The sequence below is a fragment of the Astatotilapia calliptera genome, unplaced genomic scaffold (genome assembly GCF_900246225.1).
Source record: "Astatotilapia calliptera unplaced genomic scaffold, fAstCal1.2 U_scaffold_140, whole genome shotgun sequence".
NCBI lineage: Eukaryota > Metazoa > Chordata > Actinopteri > Cichliformes > Cichlidae > Astatotilapia > Astatotilapia calliptera.
This window is the reverse complement of record NW_020535664.1, coordinates 18,633-42,296: the sequence shown is the minus strand read 5'-3', so window position 1 is coordinate 42,296 and position 23,664 is coordinate 18,633. Positions and strand designations below refer to the sequence as shown.

General features: G+C 40.9%; 1 protein-coding gene across 1 annotated transcript; it reads right to left on the bottom strand.

Annotated features, from left to right (window-relative positions):
* Positions 1-975: 975 nt before the first annotated feature.
* Positions 976-21,797, bottom strand: LOC113017532 (NLR family CARD domain-containing protein 3-like). The gene is made up of 4 exons (XM_026160682.1): positions 20,765-21,797; positions 5,597-5,881; positions 1,432-3,202; positions 976-1,352 (listed from the first exon to the last, which is right to left on the bottom strand). Exons 2-4 carry the CDS (start codon positions 5,871-5,873, stop codon positions 1,175-1,177), a joined length of 2,226 nt encoding a protein of 741 aa, XP_026016467.1. The 5' UTR covers positions 5,874-5,881; positions 20,765-21,797; the 3' UTR covers positions 976-1,174.
* Between the last annotated feature and the right edge of the window lie 1,867 nt (positions 21,798-23,664).

The window sequence follows — 23,664 nt, the reverse complement described above, 5'->3', positions numbered from 1 at the left end:
GCCCGAGCGAGCCGCCAAGGAGTGAGCCGGTGTGTACCCGGACGCCGCTTGAGAGACTTCCAACTGCCCTCCAAGGTGCTCAGGAACTTTTACTCGTGCACCATAGAGAGCATCCTGACGGGAAACATCTTAACCTGGTTCGGGAACAGCACCATGCAGGACAGACGAGCTCTACAGAGGGTTGTGCGGTCAGCTGAGCGCACCATCCGCTCCGAGCTCCCTGACCTGCACTCAATCTACAGCAGGCGGTGCTGGACCAAGGCCAGGAAGATCGTGAAGGACCTCAGCCATCCCAACAACAGACTGTTCTCTCTGTTGAGGTCAGGAAAGCGATTCTGCTCCCTGAAGACCAACACAGAGAGACTGAGGAGGAGCTTCTTCCCGCAGGCGATACGGTCTCTCAATCACACCACCACACAGTACTGACCCACACATACAGTTCTTACACACACACTGGACATTCTGGACATTGTTTTCACTTCATCACTTAAATCACTTTAAGCATATTTGCACTGCACAAGACATAATGTGGATTGCACAACACTGGACACTATATTCTTCATTTCAAGCTAATACTTGTACAGCTGCTGTTATTGTGTATATATTTATTTATATTTCTTCATACATTCTTATATAGTTCTATATTGTGTATTTTGTTGTACAGTTATTTTATTTTCAACTTTAATTTATGTATTTTATCTTATTCTTTCCCAGTTAAATTTACCCTTCATTCTAATTTGTGTTGTACAGTTATTTCATTTTTAACCTTAATTTATATTTTATTCCTTCCTAGTTAAATTTACCCTTTTTAATTTTTCATATTTATTTCCTATCTTATTCATAGCCTTTTCCTTTTTTGTTTTCTTTAGGTCACGAGCAGTTGTCCAAGCATTTCACTACATATCGTACTGTGTATGACTGTGTACGTGACAAATAAAATTTGAATTTGAATTTGAATTTGAATTTGAATTTGAAAGTCATCTACATGTGGGTTTAGTTCTGACTTTAGGGACAAGTAAAAAAATAAAATAAAATAAAAACATCTGTCCAGACAACCTGACAGTCAAAAATATAAACTCAGGAACTTAAAAGGAAAATTGTGCTGACTTTGAACGTCCGCATCAAGATAAACTTACAGATTTAAGAGTCAAAAAGTGTCAAAAAGTCTGTATCCTTACCTGAGAGTTTCAAGTTTACAGTCAGGACTCTTTAGTCCAACACACAGCAAATCCAATCCTGAATCCTGCAGTTTGTTCGAGCTCAGGTCCAGCTCTCTCAGATGATTGGATGGGGAGCTGAGAATTTCAGACAAAGCTTCAAAGCTTCTTTTTGAGAGTTTACAATCTCTCAGCCTGAGGAAGAATAACAATGGAGACATATTCTTTTATTCATCTAGCATTATTAAACATATTTGTTCATAGATTCACTTACAGCACTTTCTTGGATGCTTTGACCACTGGCAGCAGCTTCAAAAATGCCTTCTCTGAACGGGAGTATTTCTTCAGGTTGAACTCATCCAGATCTGATGACAGTAAGATGAAGACCAGAGCCGACCACTGAGCAGGAGACAGTTGATCTGTGGAGAGACGTCCTGATCTCAGGGACTGTTGGATCTCCTCCACTAGAGAACGATCATCCAGTTCATTCAGACAGTGGAACAGGTTGATGCTTTTCTCTGCAGACAGTTTCCCACTGAGCTTCTTCTTGATGTAGTGAACTGTTTCCTGATTGGTCTGTGAGCTACATCCTGTCTGTGTCAGCATGCATAGGCGATCCTGATTGGTCTGCAGTGAAAGACCCAGGAGGAAGCGGAGGAACAAGTCCAGGTGGCCATTTGGACTCTCTAAGGCTTTGTCCACAGCACTCTGGTAGAAGTCTTTTACAGTAAGTGTTTTCTGGAAGATTTTAAAGCGAGGAGATTGTTTCTTAAGCAGGTTGACTCCAGAGTTGATGAAGGTCAGATAGACATGAAGAGCAGCAAAGAACTCCTGAATGCTCAGATGGACGAAACAGTAAACAACGTTGTTGAACATGTGGCACTCATCAGCTTTAAAGATCTGTGTGAACACTCCTGAGTACACTGAGGCTGCTCTGATATCGATGCCACACTCTGTCAGGTCTGATTTATAGAAGATCAGGTTTCCTTTCTGCAGCTGATCAAAGGCCAGTTTTCCCAGAGACTCAATGATCTTCCTGCACGACTCTGTCTCAGCTCCTCCATCATACTTGATGTCCTTCGTTTGTAGGTGAAATAGCACAAGGCGTAGGTAGAGCTCTGTGAGAGTCTTAGGCAGATCTTTGCTCTCTTTGTTCTTCATGACAAACTCCAGAACTGTAGCAGTGATCCAGCAGAAGACTGGGATGTGGCACATGATGTGGAGGCTTCGTGATGTCTTGATGTGGGAGATGATGCTGCTGGCCTGCTCCTCATTTCTGAATCTCTTCCTGAAGTACTCCTCCTTCTGTGGGTCAGTGAACCCTCTGACTTCTGTCACCATGTCAACAATGTCACGAAGGATCTTATTGGCTGCTGCGGGTCGTGTGGTTATCCAGAGGCGAGCAGAGGGAAGCAGTTCCCCCCTAATGAGGTTTATCAGCAGCACATCCACTGAGGTGGACTTTCTAGGGTCAGTCAGGATTGTAGTTTTGTGGAAGTCCAGAGGAGGTCGACACTCATCCAGACCATCAAAGATGAACACAACCTGGAAGTCTTCAAAGCTGCAGATTCCTGCTTCTTTGGTTTCAGTAAAGAAGTGATGAACAAGTTCCACCAAGCTGAACTTTTCCTCTTTCAGCAGATTCAGCTCTCTGAAAGTGAATGGAAACATGAACTGGATGTCCTGGTTGGCTTTGTCTTCAGCCCAGTCCAGAGTGAACTTCTGTGTTAGGACTGTTTTCCCAATGCCAGCCACTCCCATTGTCAGCACTGTTCTGATTGGTTTATCTCTTCCAGGTGGGAGTTTAAAGATGTCTTCTTGTCTGATGGTTGTTTCTGGTCTGTCTGATTTCCTGGATGCTGTTTCAATCTGTCTGACCTCATGTTCATCATTGACCTCTGCAGTCCCTCCCCCTGTGATGTAGAGCTCTGTGTAGATCTGACTCAGGAGGGTCGGGTTTTCTGTTGTAGAAATCCCCTCGAGCACACACTGGAACTTCTTTTTCAATTTTGACTTGAGTTTGAGCTGACACTCAGTGAGAATCTCTGCATGAATAAACAGCAAATGACACAAATGAGAAAACTGCATTCTGGTTACTGTGGTTATGTGTTCAGTTCACTGGACTCTTGGTGTCATGATCCGGGTGAGTCTGAGTAACTTTCCACAGCATCAGCTCTCCTCCCCTGGGTGGAGCCCTCCTCACTCCTCCGTGCTCCTCACCTGTTGCCAATTACTCCGGCAGTATTTATGAGCAGCACTCACAATGAACCTTCTCCAGATTGTGTGCTTAGCACAGTCAGTTCTCTGCCTCACATTTTGTCTTGTGCTCCTCAGCTTGTTTCGCGTAACCCTCTTTTCCTGTTCCCTAGTCGGCACCTGGATATATCTTCCAACTCTCGCCATAAGTCACGCCTCAGGATTCTGCCCTGCCACTGCTGGGAAAACTCACTCTTGCAAACTGCCATCCTCAGCTGCCTGCCTCCCTGTGCACCCACATCTCACTCTGTACCCAGATTTAATTCATCTCCTCCTCCAGCTGATCTCCACCTGCAGCCACGTAACACCTCTTAGTTTTTAAATCTTGGACTCATTCACTACACTGTGGACCACTCTGATTATTATCTCCTTTGTTCCAGTGATCCTGGATAGTTTCTATTCGCCCGATTCTGCCCCTGTTGTTCCTTTGACCTGCCTCAGCTTATGTTCTGGCCTCAGCTCTGCACTTCTCATAATACCTCGCTTGCTGTTGAATTTAGCCGTGATTCAGCTTTCTCTGTCAAGAAATCTAGTAAAATACATTTCTGTTAAAAGTCACTCAGCCTCCGTTTTTTGGTTCTGTGCTTGACTCCATTCCTTTTCATGAGCCATTGAGCCCTGACACTTGGGTTATAACTGAGGGCAGGTTTTATAGAGACACATTTGATTTAATTATGTTTATTTATACAGCACCAAATCAATACTAGCAACATTTCACATATTACATAAACAACAATATGGAGCCAGTGATGAATAAATATGTAGAATAAATGAAAGAATTTCAAGTTGTTGTTTTTTTAAATTCCTCCAAATAACAACAACAGTCACCCCAATGTGCTTTATATTGTAAGGTAAAGAACCTACAATAATACAACAGAAAAAAACCCAACTATCTTTTTGGGTCCTGAAAACTGAAGGCTCTGCCTCCCATTCTACTTTTAAATACTCTGTGAACAACAAGTAGGCCTGCAGAGCGAGAGCGAAGTGCTCTAATAGGGTGATATGGTACTACAAGGTCATTAAGATAAGATGGGGCCTGATTATTTAAGACCTTGTATGTGAGGAGCAGGATTTTGAATTCAATTCTGGACTTAACAGGAAGCCAGTGAAGGGAAGCCAAAACAGGAGAAATCTGCTCTCTCCCAGAAAGCTGCAGAAGCTGAAATGGTGGATTTCAGTCAAATAAGGAGAACTGTGGCTTTCCTCCAACCTTTGACCAATCACCTTAGTGTCCTGTTTATCAACCATAATAAAAAGCATTTACTGTGTGGGCATTTTTTTGTTTGGGTCTCCAAACAGCAGAAAGAAATGGCAGCCATTTTTTTTAACTTTACCTTCAACTAGTAAATAGATTTAAGAAAAAGCACTTTGTGTCATGGTCCCTGTGCCCCGCTGGTCGATCCTCTATTGTGCAATATGTTTGTGGTTTGTTTGCTCTCTCTCACTCTCTCTCGCCGCGGCGACGCTCATTGCGGGCTCCCGCTGCTGGCCTGCACACCTGCTCATCACCGCACCGGCCGCTGATCCCAGCTGATAACTGCACTACTTAGATGGCGAGTCTGCACTAGTCTTTGCTGGATCGTTGAGCTATCAGTATCGTTTTTTTGGAACCCGATTCTGAGAGGAGTGATTGAGGAGGAACATTTGTACAGAAAGTGTGGAGCACCCTTCTCCCATCCCTGTTTCCCACGGACCCTGGCGACCCGGACCCGTTTCCCCTGCACGTTGTATGTAGCCACTTGGTGAATGTGTTCACTGTAAATAAACGCACTGTTCTTCGCTTAAAGGAATACCCTGGCCTGCGCCTGAGTCTCTTTCGGAAACCCTATCACTTTGATCATATTTGTGACGTGTCCCAAACTGTTGTTGTCGCCTCATTTATGTTGATAAAACAGCTCTAAAACCAATCTGACAATATAAATCTGTAAAATGGGCTGAAAACCTGCTGCTGGTCCCATTTTAATCAAACCAACCCAAAGAGCAGATATTCATGTGTGTACACAGGAGGTTATTTGTGCAGATGCATAAAACATAAACTGTAGGCTTTCTGCAGTCTCTCACTCCTGAAAGTGTTGGCAAGTGTTTTGGATTTATTATTTATATGGATTTTAATGGCACCTGTGTAATGTTAACTAAGGTTTTTATTGTTTATGTGTTTTTTGTTTAGTCATTCCCTGACTTACCTGTGGGTTCTGGGATGGTTTTATTTAAATTCTCCAACAGATCATTCCTGTTTAACCTCCCCAAAAGATTTTTAGTGACTTCAAAAGTGTTGATAGAGTAGGTATCAAACATCAGATCCACTATGTCCGTCCTCTCTGCATTCTCCAGTTCACTCACTGGGATTGCTGGTAAACCTTCTACAGACCCATTGTTCTTCAGATGCCACTTAAATTCTTCAAAGTCATCACGTCCCAAATCCTTCAAAGTCCCCAGAAGGATTTCTTTAGGTGTCGTCATCTTTTACCCTGTAAGGACCCGATAAACAAAGACTGTAACAACAGCTGGAGAGGTAATTGTCTGATTTATCAGAATTTAACTTGATTCTAACAGCAGTTCATCACTACCACCAATAAATTTCTTAGGCTCAGAATGCAACAAAATTGCACATGAAGAAGCACATAGAGAAGTATCCAAGTAACACTTTGCTACAATATAAAACAAACTATTATAAATAAAGAAAATATATAAACTAAATATATACACTACCCGTCAAACGTTTTAGAACAGCCCAATTTTTCCAGTGTTTTTGTCACGGTTTGCGAGCCGTGTGTAAATTATCAAAGGACCCTTTATGCAGGCAGCTCAGATGCAAGTGAGTTTATTCATCACATGGTGATACAAACAGAAATGGCGAAGGTGAGCATGGAAACTAAGCAAAAACCTAAAAACTAATAGTACACGAATATGAAGAAGTACACGAAGGGAAGACGAAAACACGGAACACAAGGGGTGGGAGCAAAGCACCACAACACATCACTATATAGACAGTTACACAGAGGGAGACACAGAAGGCAACAACACAGGGACAGAACAAATGGACAGAGAAGACTAAACACAGAACAGAGCGCACAGAGAAACAAGGGGGACAGGGAATCAAAACCTAGGAAGCATAGAATAACTCACAAACTAAACTGACATAACACAAACATCACAAAGAACTGAAACCACTAGCTCAGGAGACCCAGGACCCTGACAGATACGCAGACAAACCAGCAACTAACAGAGGCAAACACAAGGCTTAAATACACAGAGGGATAACGAGGGAATGAGACACAGAAGGAAGACACAGCTGGGAGTGATTGACAAGACGAGACAGAGGAAACGCAAACTAAACACACTGACATGAGACACGGACCTTCACAACAAAGCAGGAAATACATAGACTTAACTTAGAGGTACAACAAAACACAGAACCAAAACGTAAGAATAAACAAAGATACATCATGAAATCAAAGATTAACAATACAAAACAGAAAACACTGAGTCACAGACCCAGGATCGTGACAGTTTTATTGAAAATATCCTTTTTATTTCTCATTGCACTCTGAAATGAAAGCATAGTACAAATAAGCAGTTGGAGTTAAAAAATAAATCATGAAACACATTTATAGACCAAAGTTTATTCTAAACGTTTGACTGAACACACCCGTGGCTTCTGTCTACAATAGAAATCAAATATTCTCCCATATCTGTAGCAGATGTTCCCGTAAATGTGGACCTTGTAATAATAATAATAATAATAACTTTATTTATAAAGCGCTTTCAAACAAAGTGCTGTACAACTAAAGAGATAAATAAAATAAAAGCGATACATAGCAATACAGGTAAAAGACACAATACAAGTTAAAAACAATAAAAATGTAAAAACTAAAAGCCATAGAATTAAGACATGTAGGATCGGGTGAACAAATGTGTCTTCAACTTGGTTTTAAAAACCTCCACAGAGCAGCCTGCCGAATATCTTGTGGGAGGTTGTTCCACAGAAACGGGGCATGAAAAGAAAAAGCTCTCCAATTGTCTTTTTTCTGGCTCTAAGAACTTTTAGAAGACCAGAGTCCTGAGATCGGAGAGCACGAGATGGAACATAAAGGTGTAAAAGGTCGGAGAGGTATGAAGGTGCCAATCCGTTTAAAGCCTTGTAGGTGAGCAGCAGGACCTTAAAATCTGCTCGAACCTGACAAGGTAGTGTAAAATTATGATATTATTTTATGCCATGTTATACCCCTAATTAAAGACTGTGAATTATTATGTAGTTTTAGTTTGAAATGGTTTGATCCCACTCATGACTGAGCATGTTATTATTAACCATAGTGGGTCACTATAGAGAGTCAATTAATTTTAGAAAAAAAAACAAACAAACAAAAAACCCTCCACCGAGGTCTATGAATAAGAGAGGAATGATAGACAGCCACACTCAAAATGGAGATATGTAATGATAAACACTGGTCCCCGTCTTTTGGGCGCTCTCTTGAAGTAGTCAACAATTTAAAAGTAAGATAAAATAACAGGGGCATGTGCTGAGGGGTGGTGCTGCACAAGAACAAGAGTAAAATAAAGAAAATATTGTTTTTAGAAGTGCAAATTAAAATGTACCATTACACTCAGAGGATCAATATGAAGCTGGATATTTGTTAATTTTGAATGAAGTACATGATTGGTGACTGTTCTGTCCTGAGCTTTTGTTTTTACAGCACCCGCTTGATCACACCAACAGTTTCTCGCCACCGAAGAGGGGTACTTGCAAAAAAAAATAAAGAACGGGGAGGAATATCATCAAAACTGGCAAAAGGTAATCCCCAAAGGGGGTGATAACGCCATAACTTTCACTATGGTCAAATTCTCGAAATTTGACCCTCAAAAATTCTTCAAACATTTAGACACAAAGTGGAGATTTAGATAAATATAATGTCGTAAACCACATAAGCATGAAGTATTTGATTCAATAAGATGGTGAAATAACAAGCAGCAAAAGGTTGATCATGTTAATGGTGTTTATTCAAGGGTGCAGAGGAGATTATTATTATTAAAGACAACAAATGAAATAACGAAAAGTAGAAGTGGAAAAATTTGCGTTAACGGTAATAAAATCAAAAAAAAAGAAATACTAACTAAAACTGTACTGAATGTTCACAAAACTAACTAAAATTAACTAGATTTATAGCAAAATGTGTTTGGTTGCATTGATGTGTGCGTGCCCTGCTATAGTGAAATTAAGGTAGTACGTTAGTCGAGTCGTCTGTGTTGCTGCTTCGTCCACGGGCAGAATCAGGTCAGGAAAAGTCGGGAGAAAGCGCCAGAGTCCAATTTAGGATTACTTTGAATATGACTGTTTTGTAGACATAACAAGAGTCTTGTAGTGGAGAGGGACGTAATGTCCTCCTGAGACCCAGAGAATAAGAAAAAACAGGGAGAAAATATTTTCGTTTTTTCTTTTTTCTTTTTTTTTTCTTTTTTCTTTTAAATAAATCAAGTGTTATTAAAATAACAATCTCATAAGATGAAGATCAGGGACCAACCCAGAAGTCACTGACACTTCACTAGCTGTAAACTATTGGTTCAGGAATAAGTGATGGCACTGGACTTTCTATTTCACAAAAGTCAATTTATTTAGGATATCTGAGGAAGTACTGATTTTATTTGGAGACACAAAGGAACATTTGGCACTTCCCTCATCTCACATCTGTTTCATTGTTGTACCCAATCATTCTACAACTGAAATGCCTTGGACTGCTAACCATTTCAGGCAAGTGGAGTGAACCATATTTTGCTAGACTCTCATCAGATTGGGGCTTCCTTTTATTAATCTTTGGAGAGAAGTCTTCATTACTGGTATTATTCAGGTCTTGTTCACATGTTTGTCCCAGGTTTCTCAGCCAAGAGGAGCTTAAACCCCAGATACTGTGAGTTCTTTTCACACATTGAGATCACTGATAACTTTCAGCAACGACGTGATCTCGTAGAAACAATTAGGTGTTATGGATTCAACTATAATTGCGACACTTATTTTTTTACTTTACTGGAAAAGATTTCTGCATTTTACCCATATTTTATTTTTAACTCAAAATCAAAACTCCAGATTCTACTACATGTTGGTTTTGCACCAGATAGGACGACAGATTTCAGGTGGCCCTGTGTCTTTCTCTATTACATCTGCCACTGCATCTCGATAATCTTCTCTGTGGCTTTTAGTGGGTCCTGACCCTCTCATATTTTGAAAAATCTATGTTTGAATCTCCCTTAATAATTGTATTAAGAATTCTCTCCGCCTTTGTCAAAAGTTGGGTATTAGGAAAAAGTGAAATAAATATAAATATAAAGTCCCAATGTGTAGAGCACACATTAATAAATTAGTCATGTTCCCTGTGAAAGTAAATGAGCCTAATTCTTAAAGACCCCTGAAATTATTTACCAGATGTTTATTTTTTGAATAAAATAAAAATCTGAGTTTAACAAAACATTTTAATTGTAAATATCAAGCTTACCTTTCTTTCTTCCATAAAATGTGTTTGTGGGCACGCCAGCCATTTTGAAAAGGTGGGAAAAACAATTGGCAAGGCCACACCCCCACACATGGGATATAATTTTAAAGGTTCTGTTGTCCTCTCTAAGAAACATCAGGACTTAGAGGAGTGGCAAGTAGAGTATGAGAGCTACAAGCAAAAAACTAAATGTGTACTACAGTGCGCAAAAATGAATTACTGGGTCATCAGGGGGTCTTGAGGGACATTTATAAAACAAAAAAAAAAATCCCACAAACCTTAAAAGTGCACTTGAAAAGCTCACACAAGAGGGTTAATCTAGCTTACCTAGAAGACCTCATCAGGGTCAAGTTTAGGTGTCAAGTGAAACGGGACAAAAGGGGGTGTTATACTGTTATTTTCAATGTCAGCATTATTATTGTATGAGAATCATGCAACAAACATTGCATCGATGATCATTTATTGAAGCTTTTGACCTTATACTAACATCTGTGTTCCTGTGATTGTTATAACTTCTGATGAATCTTCTATTTACAGGTGTTAGGATAATGATATAATTTTTCATTGCAGGTGTAACCATGATGATTTTTATACATATTGCAACTTGTTGCTCATTGTAGAGTTGTGCTCAAGTTAATAAGGGTTAAAAGCTACAGTCAGCGCGAATGTCTGACTGATCTATTGAGGGGAAAGGCTTCGAGCATGGAGGGCTGCACGCGCTTACAAAACACTGATATCATGTTATTCTTTGTGATCTTTTCTTAAATTATGTCTTTAAGGTTAGTTTAAATAGTGGCAGTTAATTAAACGAGATTTATTAAAATATTAAATACCTGAGTCAGAACGTTACACGCGGATCACCTTAAGAGTCTGGGAAACTTTGTAGCTGCCTAACTTTTTTTTGAATGTTCTAGCTCCGTTGATTTGACACATTGGAATGTGTCAAAAAAGGGCGGGAAGGTTGAGCTTTAACATCAAACCAGGATTATTTGAACATTTTATAACTTCATTTGTGTCTTTAATAATTTAGGAATGGTAAAGCTTAAGCTAATAGCGGTCCGAGAAGACGGACCTTTTAGAGAATCAGTGAAAAAGCATAAACTATCACTTTCATGTTTAATCATTACTCATTGAAATGAACTGAATAGCGTTTAGAAGATTTGTTAATTTTTTGTCTTTTGTTAAAAAGAGGGGTTTCAATAATTTTCAGACACACCTTGCAAATGTGCTTATAACGAGTTGGCACTCGGCCTTTTGAAGGTCAGAAGCTTCGTTCGGCGTGACTGTCCGGACTGATAAAGTGTAGGAAATGCCTTGAGTGCAGAGGGCTAAATGCAAACATGCTTACACACACATAGGATATGATTAGAATAAGTCCCTGGGACATTCTGAATGTTTAGACCAATTCTGAATCACTAGGAGGTCAGTAGATAACAACATTAGATTATTAGGGTTAGGAAGAGAGGTGTTTTGGTTTTCTGTCTCTTACAGAGAAAGGAACAGACACCAGACGAGGTCACAGAGATGCGAGGACCCTCCGTAGCAGAGTCAGACACAGTGACTGCCGAGACATCAACTGGGTCCAAGGGTCATGGCGTTTGGGCTCCAGCTAGTCACCACAAAAGGATGGATCCCATAAACACAGCAATAACCATGAAGGGGTTGGCGGAAATCCGGGAACACCAGACCAACGAAGTTCGAGAGGCTTTTGGGCAAAAAGGGGACACCTTCCTGTTCCTTTTTCTGGAGAATACACAGATCGTTGTTTGAAATCGGGGCAGAATAGTCCCCTGATCTGTGTTACGACTGAAGGGTTGTCTAACCCCTAAGGTTGAAGAATTAAGAGCAGAGGATCACCCAACTGGACGACACTGGTAGCTGCAGCAATAGAATAAAGGCTGAAAGCAGTGGGAGACAAGGAGAGTGTCATCTGGACCTGCTACTGTTGGAATCCTAGTTTTTCTTGCATCTGAACTGCGCAAACACAGAGGTCATCCCACATATGGTTCGCCCCTCAGGGGGACAAAGGACCTCAGGAGTGAGAAGAGATGAACCCGGCCACACTGGGCTACAGGGTGTTTGTGAGGTCATTATTCTAATGACCTCATCAGGGGGAATTGTAAAATTATGATATTATTTTATGCCATGTTAGACCCCTAATTAAAGACTGTGAATTATTATGTAGTTTTAGTTTGCATTATTCTCCTGAATTAGAAGAAGCTGATAACTATTGCATTAGTTAAACTGATTTGCATTACATTAAATTGCTGACTTGTTGTGAATGAATGATATTGTTTTATGATGCATTATATTGTTGAGTTATAAGAAATACTGTTCGCAGAAGGTTATTGTCTAATTTGTCTGAGTAGAAGAGAACAGAGTGTGCTGGAGTTTTCTGCCCCATTTCAGCAGGAGCAGATAAACAGGGAGCCAAGGTCGTAGCTCAGGCGCTGTGTGAGAGAAAGCATGTGAATGTTTAGGCTTTTTATGATAAGGTGGAGGCACCAGAGGCTATAAAAGTTTGAGCAATGCTCCACCATTTTGAGATTTTGAGGCTGTCTGCATCAGTGTCCATCTCCCACGTGTGTGATCATTAAATCATCGTTTGACTCAACCCGGCCGGACCAGTGTTGTTATTGTGGTTTTTTCTCTTGTCTCCATCCCCAATATTTTGAACCTTAACAGTAGCCAGTGAAGAGATCTCAGAACAGGGGTAATGTGCTCAAATTTCCCAGTTCTTGTTAAAATGCGAGCAGCTGCATTTTGCACCAACGCCAGAATCTCAGGTTAAACCTCACAAAACTTTAACAACCACCAAACAGCTGAAACAGTAAATGAGAGCAGGAACACGGATTTTGCACAAAGACGTAAACACAAAGCTCAGAGCCGCCGACGCATCAGAATCAGTGAGATGTCGCCTTTCTCACCCGATGGCACGGACACGGTCGGGGCTGAAAGCCGACAGCTCGCTGATTCTGATGTTTCGGCGGCTCCGAGCTTTGTGTTTACGTCCTTTTTACGCTGATTCTAAAGCTGTTAGTTTTATCTCTCTCCAAACAATATTGACTGAACCAGCAGCAAAAGAAGATCCAAACTACGCTTCACATAAACATCGTCATGAACTCACTCTGACTTTTGCTGTTTTGCTTCCACCAGGATAAAATCACACGTCATGCACAGCTCGCTCTCTCTCTCTCTCACACACACAGTTTCCTGTCTAAAAATCTGTTTTCTGCATTATTCGCTTGCTTGTTACGCACAAGTCTACCGTTGTTTACAGCGCTGTCGGCCGCTGTTTTTTTCCTTTTACTTTCTTCCGAAAAGAAAACCTAATTTCTGCCGTTCAATAGGCTTCTGAACAAATTTAAACTTTTTAAAATTATGCAAATTGCAAAACGCTGTGTCTGTCATAAAACCGCTGTAACTTCAGAGGTAACGTTCATATGTCGATTAATGGTTTTCTTTCGTTTTTGATCTACTGTAGAATATTTTTATAAAACCACCTTCATGTTTTTCTGTTTTATCTTCAGCTACTTTGACACAAAGGCCTCTGCTGTGATGCTCACACCTTTGATAAAGTCTTGCGAGTGTCAGCTTCCTTTTTATAGATACAAAAATATGTAAATGTACTGATCTGAATTATAATATTTCTGACTGTCTGAGGCAAAATTTCCCAGATTCAAATCGAATTGAATCGAATCGTGGATCGAATTGATTCAGGACCTTGTGAATCGGAATCAAATCGATTCTAGAATTCAGTGACGATACCCTGCCCTATTTGCGACCATGTCAACATCCAGTCCAGGCTTTTTCAAGATTGGTACTACCACAGCTGATTTAAAACATTCAGGAAAGACTCAATGAAGTATTTAAAAGAAACAGGTTGTAGGGTCCTAATGCTGACCACAGTTCCTTTATAGCCCAGGCTGGTAGAGGATCCAAAGAACAGGTTGTACATCGAGCTGCTTTTACAAACTTACTTAATCCAGAAAGGGAAATAGAGATGGACCAATATTACGTATCGGTCCAATACTGACGGAAATTACTGGATCGGATATTGGAGAGAAATTAAAAATGTAATCCGATCCATTAAATATCAAAAACTTGCGACATGGCATAACTCGGCTCATAACTGTAGCACGTCGCAGCAGTATGCGTCATGTGATAGAGCGGCTGCGTGTATTTGGAGCCTCGCTACCAACCCGGCATTTCATCTCCAAGGAAGTTATCCTAGAGAGAAGTAAAGCAAGTGTGTAAGTTCATCTCTGAATGTTTGTAAAGCATCCCCGCGTTAAGCTTAACAACCGATATATGGAGCGACTGCCTCTTCTCTCTCCCTCCCTCTCCTGCTGCTACTTCAATCATGAAACTGATCAATGATCAGCTGATCGGCTTTTCTGTCGCGAGTCCGTCTCTCTTGTTTGTTTTTGGCCCACTTTGCACCAGAAAGAGGAAACCAGCAGCTGAACAACAGCAGCACGTTTAAGCTTGATAAGCTGTTGTTAGAATTTATTTAATATTACTTTCTACACCAGGAGTAGGGATGGGTATCGAAAACCGGTTCTTGTTGAGAAAAACGGTTCCCACTGTTTCAATTCCTTGGAATTGTTTGCCATTTTTGCAAACGATTCCCTTATCGATTCCAGTCGCCCCGAATGACGTCACCACGTTGCGGAGCGTCATTTACCTGGCAGGAAACACGGCGCCTAAGCAGCTCAAACGCTCAAAAGTTTGGTCATACTTTATGAGAACGGATGACAACAGGGCAACTTGCAATACTTGCAAAGTAGATACTTCATTTAAGGGAGGAAACACTACGAATATGCAAAAGCATTTGCTCACAAAACACACGATGACCTTAATTGAATGTCATGTTTTTAATTTTGCTCCGGACTCGTGAATCTCAACCCAGCAGCAGCGGTAACGTTTGCTCGTCCTCTCCCGTTAATGTGGCAGGTAAATAATCAACTAACAGTGCATATTATGTTAGCGCGATCTGCCTTATTACAAAACCTGCCATTACTGTGCATTTAGGTGACCATGATGAGAGAGACAGAGTCTGGCTGGCTCAGACGCTGGCAGTTCTCGCTGCAGTCTACCGGTAGCGTCTCCTTTCAGGCCAGGATAGGCGAATGTCACCGAGCAGTGACTAAGTTTGTGGTCAAAGGCTTGCAGCCATTTGCCGCAGCAGATGCCCCGATTTTCAGTAAGTGAATGTGTTTAATTGTAGGCAGGGACATTACTGGATATTCTTGTGTAATTGCTACAGAATAATTTATGTTATACTTTGTTATTGCTACAGAAGAATATTTATTTTATTATTTTACATTTACAATTTTTTCCCCGGGGATCCTGTGACACCCCATTGAAGAGCCGTAGGCTGTGGATCTCTTAAGATCTCACTGTTGGGTTTGTAAGGCCATGTTACTCCTAAATTTCTATCTTCTTCAAAGAGAAGATATAAAACAAAGTTCTAAGCTAATCGACCTTAGTGTTCTCCTTTTTTAAAAAGAATCGATAAGAGAATCGAATCGTTAAACAGAATCGAAAATGGAATCGGAATCGTGAAAATCTTATCAATACCCATCCCTAACCAGGATCCTTTTCTATGTAGCTGACGGCTGGTAACTCTGCAGGGGCGGATCTAGCAAAGTTTAGCCAGGGGGGCCGATAGGGGATTAACAGGGAAAAGGGGGGCACAAAGACATACTTTTCTTTCTTATTCTCATTTAAAATGTCTAGCTTTTAATAAATAATTATCTGAATCTTACACCCAAAGTTTTAATCTGATGTAAAATGTATAGAAGTCCATTACTGTATATAGTAACTGTTAAGTCTAATATACCCTAGTAAGCTATAGTACTTTTTCCTTTGGGAAGGTACCATCTGTGCAGTCTGCAGTTCTGTTGAAGAAAGATGTTGAATATATTTAATTATTCTTGAAAAATAATTGATTTCTGTGCATTTTTTTTCACACTGCATCAAATTAAAGTTGATTACGTCAATTAAGCATCATGAGGTGGAGGGTGGTTCCCTATTTTTTATTTATTTATTTATTTATTTGCTGGGAGTTTTAGAGCCCTATTAGTTAGGTTGCTTACTATTTAAAATACCAGAATAGGGAGGATGGATTAGGTTTAAGTTTATTAGATTTCTAAAAAAAAAAAAGCAAGATATTAAAAAAAACAGTTTTATTGATCAAAAAATACACTATATCGGATTCATATCGGTATCGGCAGATATCCAAATTTATGATATCGGTATCGGACATAAAAAAAAAAGTGGTATCGTGCCATCTCTACAGGGAAATAACCTTGAAGTCACAGAACACTTTATCAGCACCAACAGGCAAAGCAGCTGAGTAGTCTAATGAACAGCTTGAGGAGGGAGTAATCTGATTCCTAAGCAGTGTTGGTCAAGTTACTTGAAAAAAGTAATCAGTAACTAATTACTGATTACTTCCCCCCCAAAAGTAATCCCATTACTTTACTGATTACTTATTTTCAAAAGTAATTAATTACTTAGTTGCCTAGTTACTTTTTAAAAACATGATTTACAACCTGAAGAGGTGATAAAGTGATAGATCTTTCAGCCCAATTCTACTTTTTCTACATAATCCATCATACAAAATGTAATCAAATGGAAAAGTCTCTTTTTAAAACTTGTTTTACTAGTTTTAATCTTTTGACTTTATGCATCAAGCAAAAATTTAATTATATGCAACATTCTCTGACTGGAAGAAATTAGTTTAACATTTAAACCTATTTTCTGCACAGTCCAGCACATAAAATATTTTTTTGGTGTGTTTACACTCAGTCTTTCAAATAGATGAAAGTAAAACACACCAGAAAATAAATAAAGTCAAAGACTCAGCGGTCCTGTTGCTCTATTTTCACCTGTAAAGCAGGAGTAGGGTAGGCGGAGGTTTACCCTGGTGCAGGTATGCCGCAGCGGTCAGTGGAAGAATCTGCGGGTTTCTCTGTGAGTTTCCCATTACGTCGTTGCGCACTCGGTGCTTGCTTGGAAGTTTAGGGGTTTTTTCGCTGTAAAAAGACGTTTTCTTCCCACGCACAATGCTAATGTTTTTGTCACTTTTTATGGAATCAAACTCAAAGTAAGGTCAGTACTTCCACGCTTTAAACGCTGCATGCTCACACTCTCTCCCGCACTCGATATATGATCCATTGTTGATCTGCACACAGCTGTTGCCACGAACTTCGCACTTGCTTACGTCACTGTCATGAGACATTCTCGCAAAAAAATCACGGTTTTAGTAACGCAGTAACGCAGCGTTCCTACGGGAAAGTAACGGTAATCTAATTACCGTTTTTGCAATAGTAATCCCTTACTTTACTCGTTACTTGAAAAAGTAATCGGATTACAGAAACGCGTTACTTGTAACGCGTTACTGCCCATCTCTGTTCCTAAGTGTTGCAGCCCTGTCTCTGAAAAACGTAAGAAAGTCATGAGCCATCAAATTAGAGCAGCAGAGAGTTGACTTACTCTCTGTAAGCTGCGACACTGTGTTGAATAAGAGTTTTGAGTTATGTTTATGGCTCATGATGAGATTTGAGAAATAATTTGCTTTCGCTGTCAACATCGCTGATTGAAGAGAAGACAATGAGTCCTTCCAAGCCTGGAGAAATACTTCTAGTCTGGAAGATCTCCAGTGACGCTCTGCTTTTCTACAATCTCTTCTCAAGTTCAGAACCAAGGCATAGGGTTCCTTTTTTGGACATTTCAACTTCCTTACGGGAGCAACAGAGTTCGGTAGTTCAAGAAGTTTATTATTAAGATTTGCAGTCAAGGTGTCCACACATACATCCTGGGTAAAAATAGGGTCCAACACATCAGTTAGATGTAATTTAACTCCAAGCAATGCTTTGGGGCTAATATAACGAGATGATCTGAGGGGCAATTTTCCCCTCTCAGAAGCTGGAGATTTAGGGATTAAAGTATCAAATAAGATTGCTGAGTGGTCTAGAATAGGCAAAACACAATTTTCAGTCATTGATACATTCAGCCCGTAGCCCAAGACAAGGTCTAGGGTGTGGCCCTTATGTGTTGGCCCAGACACAAATTGTGTGAAGTTTAAGGAATCAGTTACATTTAAGAAATCTTTGACCAGGGGTTTATCCTCACAACATAGATGGATATTAAAGTCCCCCACTGTAAGAATCCTTTCATAGTGAGTGATAAAACATGTCAAGAAGTCTGAAAATTCCGAAATAATCAAGTCATTATATTTAGGTGGACGATAGATGACTATAATTAGAACCACGGGACAGCTTAAAGTCAGAAGTTGGGACTCAAATGAGGTAAAAGCACCAGGACTTTGTATCTGTTTGCATTTAAAACAGTCTTTGATGATAGAGGCTACCCCACTCCCCTCCTAAGCTGGGGTAGCTGAAGAAGCTGGCATCGGAGGGGCAAAGTTCCAGCAAGGGTGCCACTTCACCAGCGCACAGCCATGTCTGAGTTAGGAGCATGACATCCAGGTACATGAGTACCAAAAAAGTCCCGAAGAACATGAGTTTTATTTGATACAGATCTTGTGTTTAAGAGAGCTAATTTAACTGTCTGTCCATCCGTGGTAGCAGGCAGTATTTGTAGGTTGTTCATATTTGCTCCACCTCCCCTCGTATCCCATCGGCATGGCAACCAATAAAGCAGCTTTGGGTGAGCGTGCTCCGATGACGTCGGGTAAACAGGAAGAAGGCAACGCTGGTTGAGGCTAAAATAAAGTCCTAAACAGCCAGGGTCACCGATGGTAAGGACCATGTAGGTTGCTTTGCTTTCAGTCTTCTGTCCAGTTTGTGGACAGAAGACTGTTCCCTGTTTGTGAAGGACTGCTAGAAAAGTTTAACATAACTAATTGTCTGTCCTGAATCAGTCTTATTAGGTAATGTTCAAATAATTTGATCATTCCAGTGTTTTCAGTGTGGGAGAAAGTACTCAGGGCCTTCAAGTTACAGGCAGCAACAAGTTTAATGTTCAGAAACCTAAAGTTGGAGCTAAAAATAAATGTTTGTTTCAGTTCTATGAAGCTGTGAGTATTTTGGATCAGTAGCACTGCTGTGTTTGTTGCATCATATTGCTGTAACTGTTTATATGCTTTATATATTCTGAGGTAAGTTGATCTATAGTGTTACATCATATTCTATAAGGATGTTAAGTGTTTGTAGACTTTCTGCCCAGTTTGACCCATTTAGTAGAAGTCAGCCTGTTTAAGGCTCTGATATCTATTCTGTATGACTTAAAGCAGTTATGACATGGTCTGATTTTCTCACCCAATAAAGGAATATTTAATATATCAGTCTACTCTTCATTCTATCAGAAACAGTTATCACAGCTCGTACACTTGCTTTTTACACATATATGTAAGCATTGAGTCAAATGTAATGATGCCAACATATTAAACGAACAATATTTGTCTCTTATATAATACATCTGTATACACACTGTCACAGATGCTTGTCTTTGAGTGAAGATTTAAGTTGACAGGAAATATAAATAACTGCAACTTGAATCTTTGACACAGAGTTCAAACTCACTGTTGTAATATATCATAATAATCTGACAATACATATAATATTGGCCATATTATATTTACATTACCACAGTGAGATGACTTTAGTCTCATGAACAACATCAGCTAATTGTTATTTACTAGCTAATCTTAAAATAACTGTTCAGCACAGAAATGAAGCCCAACAATCATGTTTTACAATCCTGTGGTCTCAGCCTCAGATACTTATCAAATCACACAAAGCTCATGTAGAAACAAACGAAAATATGTTCTCCTTCATTTCTGTCAAACAAAGCTGTGTGAAACGTTTCCAGCTGTTAGTATCATGGTTGCTAGGCAACCTAGTCAGCGCGACGGAGGCTAGACCGCCCATTTCACAAGCCTCGCACTTCCGGCCGAAATACTATTTTCGAGGGCATGAAATAGGTGTAACGTGCGCACGAAATGCTAATTTGTGGGCACGAAATGGGTTTAACGTGGCAACGAATTACGCATTTGTGGCAACGAAATAGTTAGCGTGCGCATATCATATTGATACAATTCCTGGACAGCTGCGTAGAGACATAAGCATGAGAGTAGGCTAAACATATACACCGTGAACAGAGACGGTATGATTGAGTTTTATTTTAGGCTGGGAATGAGCTACAAATGCATTTTGAAAAGCCTGCAATGCAAGGAACCATTATTACGGAGAGACATTTAAACAGGATACTGAGAGCCCAGCTGCTTTACAGGACCTGGACGCCGGGATAGATTTTATTGTCAACCAACTGCAAGGGCCTGGGAAGGATCACGGTTATTGGTCAAGTGTTTCGTGCCCACCAACTAGCATTTCATGCGCACGAAGTAGTATTTTGTGGCCACAATTGATTTCTTTTTTGGACCATGTCATCAGAGGGGCTCCATAGAATTGGGATACAGCCTCTGAGATAGAAAGTGTGCGACCGTGAACTCGACTCTCTTTATGACACATACACACACAGACACACACACAGACACTTGTTTTCAGATTTTAGTGAGGACACCAAAAAGCCTCAAAAATATCCTCAAACTCGTGAGGACGGCCATTTTGTGGGACTCTATTAGCCCACATAGTAGCATACCAACTCTTTGTCCTCACAAACATGTCTAAACAGGTACACACACACACACAGACACACACACAAACAGGTTTGTCAGGTTCCTCGGCTCGTTCTCTGCGTTCAGTCCATTGAAGGTGATTATTGAGCCAATCACAGCTACAGAGCTCACTGTGACTCTTCTTCTCTCTACAGTCACACAAACAAACACACTCAGAGACTCTGACAGCAAAACTACAACAATGTGGTGTTAACACTCACCCTGCCTCAGCTCCACCGTCCTCCTGCTGCTCTGACGGAGGCTCAGCTGTTTCTCTTCCTGTTCCCACCTGCTCGGGTGGCTCCTCCCCTCTGCAGTTACAGGAAATCAGGTGTGTGTGTCTCTTGTTGAGACTGGTTCTTCCTGCTCTCTCTCTGGTGGTGCAAAAATTTTTTATAGCGGGTGTGTTGTTAGGCTCTGGGCATCTGCATAGACATGTTCTTTTTTTGAGAATGTGAGGACAAACTTGAAAGAGAGACACTGTGAGAGTGGACACATCCACACTGCTGCTGCATCTGTGCTCACCACGATGGCCTCCTTCAGAGAGATGGAGGACTCACTCTGTCTTCTGGCTGATGTAAGTGTTCAGCTTTGAACAGCTGTCGTTCCAGCTGCTTTTAACTTTGTAGTTTCACATTTGTACAGACTTTATATTTTTTATAGACGTGTCATAAACCAGTCCTTAAATCATTTTCATTATCACAGATACAGTCTACACTCTGCATCATGAGCTGGTCAAAGGGATTAATATCGCAAAAGTTGTAATTCATTTCATGTTTCATGTAAACTGCTCTGAGGTCACAGTGACACCAGCAGATGTAGTTACAGCCTCTCTGTCCCCACCATCCCGAGGCTGACGGCGCTCTGTAAGCTCTTCATAGAAGTTTTGCTTTAACGGCTTTGAATCTCAGTGACCTCCACCTCAAGGAGAATTTTACTCAGCTTCCTCCTAATATTTCACAATAAAAGCTGTGCTCAGTGTTTTTGTGAACATGTTGCTTGTGGTGTGAGGCCGAGCGTCCCAGCAGGAAGCGCCTTTATGGCTGTTGTTTGGCTCCTGTGGGACTTTCTGAAAGAGTGTGAGTAAATTCCTGGAGTGCTGCAGTGTTTCTGACAGCAGACTGAGCTCAGACGTGTCTGCCACCGAACCCTCAGTGAAAACACACCAAATAAGACGTGAACTGAAGCAACATGGCCGTCTGCTTTGTGCTCTGTACAATAATCATATTCATGCTATTTATTTCAGACCGTAACAGACCAGCTCAGCTTCCCCGTTCTCCACTGACGTCCTCGCTGTGACCCAGGCCCCAAAAAACAAGTTCCCCTCAGCTGTGGACTTTCTTGGAGCTCCAGAGATCCACCCAGCAAGGTTTAGAATCAGAATCAGAATCAGAATCAGAAAGGGGTTTATTGCCAAATGTTGAGCAGGTTTACAACATCAGGAAATTGCTGCGGTGCTTCAGTGCAAACATAGTGTCATAAGTTGCGCTTAAATAGACATGAAAAAATAAAAGTAAGAATAAGAATTAAAAGTGCTACGTAGAAAGATATATACATGAGATATATACATGAGAATAAGAATTAAGAGTGCTACGTAGAAAGATATATACATGAGTGCAGGTGGTGATCAGTGCCAAACATGGAATGATGCAGTGAACACAGCATAGGGTCATGTGTTAGTGGTGGGAACAGTCATACGGTTATTGTTCATGAGTCCAACAGCAGAGGGGAAGAAACTGTTCTTATGGCGAGAGGTTCTGGTGCGAATGGACCGGAGCCTCCTGCCTGAGGGGAGCAGGTCAAACAGACTGTGACCAGGGTGAGAAGGGTCAGCTGAGATCCGAGCTGCACGCCGCAATGTCCTGGAGGTGTACAGGTCCTGCAGAGATGGGAGTCTGCAGCCAATCACCTTCTCAGCAGAGCGCACAACACGCTGCAGTCTCTGTTTGTCCCTGATAGTGGCTCCAGCGTACCATACAGTGATGGAGGAGGTGAGGATGGACTCGATGATTGCAGTGTAGAATTGCATCATCGTCCGTGTTGGCAGGTTGAATTTCTTCAGCTGCCTCAGGAAGTACATCCTCTGCTGGGCTTTCTTGATGACGGAGGTGATGGTGGGCTCCCACTTCAGGTCCTGGGTGATGGTGGTACCCAGGAAGCGGAATGAGTCCACAGAGGTGATGGGGGTGTCAGTCAGGATGATGGGGGGGAGTGGGGCTGTGTGCTTCCTGAAGTCCACAATAATCTCCACTGTCTTCTGGGCATTCAGCACCAGGTTGTTGTGGCTGCACCAGGACACCAGACGCGTCTGGTGTCCTGCTGGTGATTTAAAGGTCCTGCTGGTGATTACCTGGGCAGTGTTTTACCTGTGGCTGTGTTCAAACGTGTTCACACCTGAATCCTCACAGCTCCAATCACGTCTGACACATCCTGATAGGAATACTTCAATCAGTGAAGTACTCGAGTAAATGTACTCTGTTACATTCCAGCACCGGTCATATCCACGCTGTCGCCCAATGGGGTCGGTGCCCCCACTGTGGGCACGCCCCTGTGTAGGGGCGGGGTTTAAACTTTATTTAAAACAGCGTGACAATAAAGAAATGTTCTTTCCAGAGTTTGTGTGTAAAAATGATCCAAATAAAGGTTGAAATCAAAGTGAAAATGTGCAGAACGTTGTTTATTTTATTTATTTATTTATTTGGCACTTTTAATTACAACAGTGGTGCTGTACAAACATACAAATTACACAATAAAATAGCAATATCAATTAACATCAATGCTAAATAGGTAATAAAAAATGAGTAAATAACTCTCATGTAGTATTAAAAGCCAGTGAGTAAATGCACGATCACCTCTAAGAACCAGCCTCGACCTTGGTGATCTAAGAGCTGTAGGGGGCATATAAGGCTGCAGTAGGTCTGACAGACACCCTGGGACCTGTCTATTCAGTGCTTTATAAGTCGCCAATAAGATTTTAGGCTTTTAACAGTTTTTATTCATTATCAGGAAAAGCATTAAAACATAACAAAGCAGACAAACAAGAGAAAAAAAACCCCAAAGGAAATACATTGAAGTCATTATCCCATATGGAAAAGATATATAGAAATCTTATAACAATTTT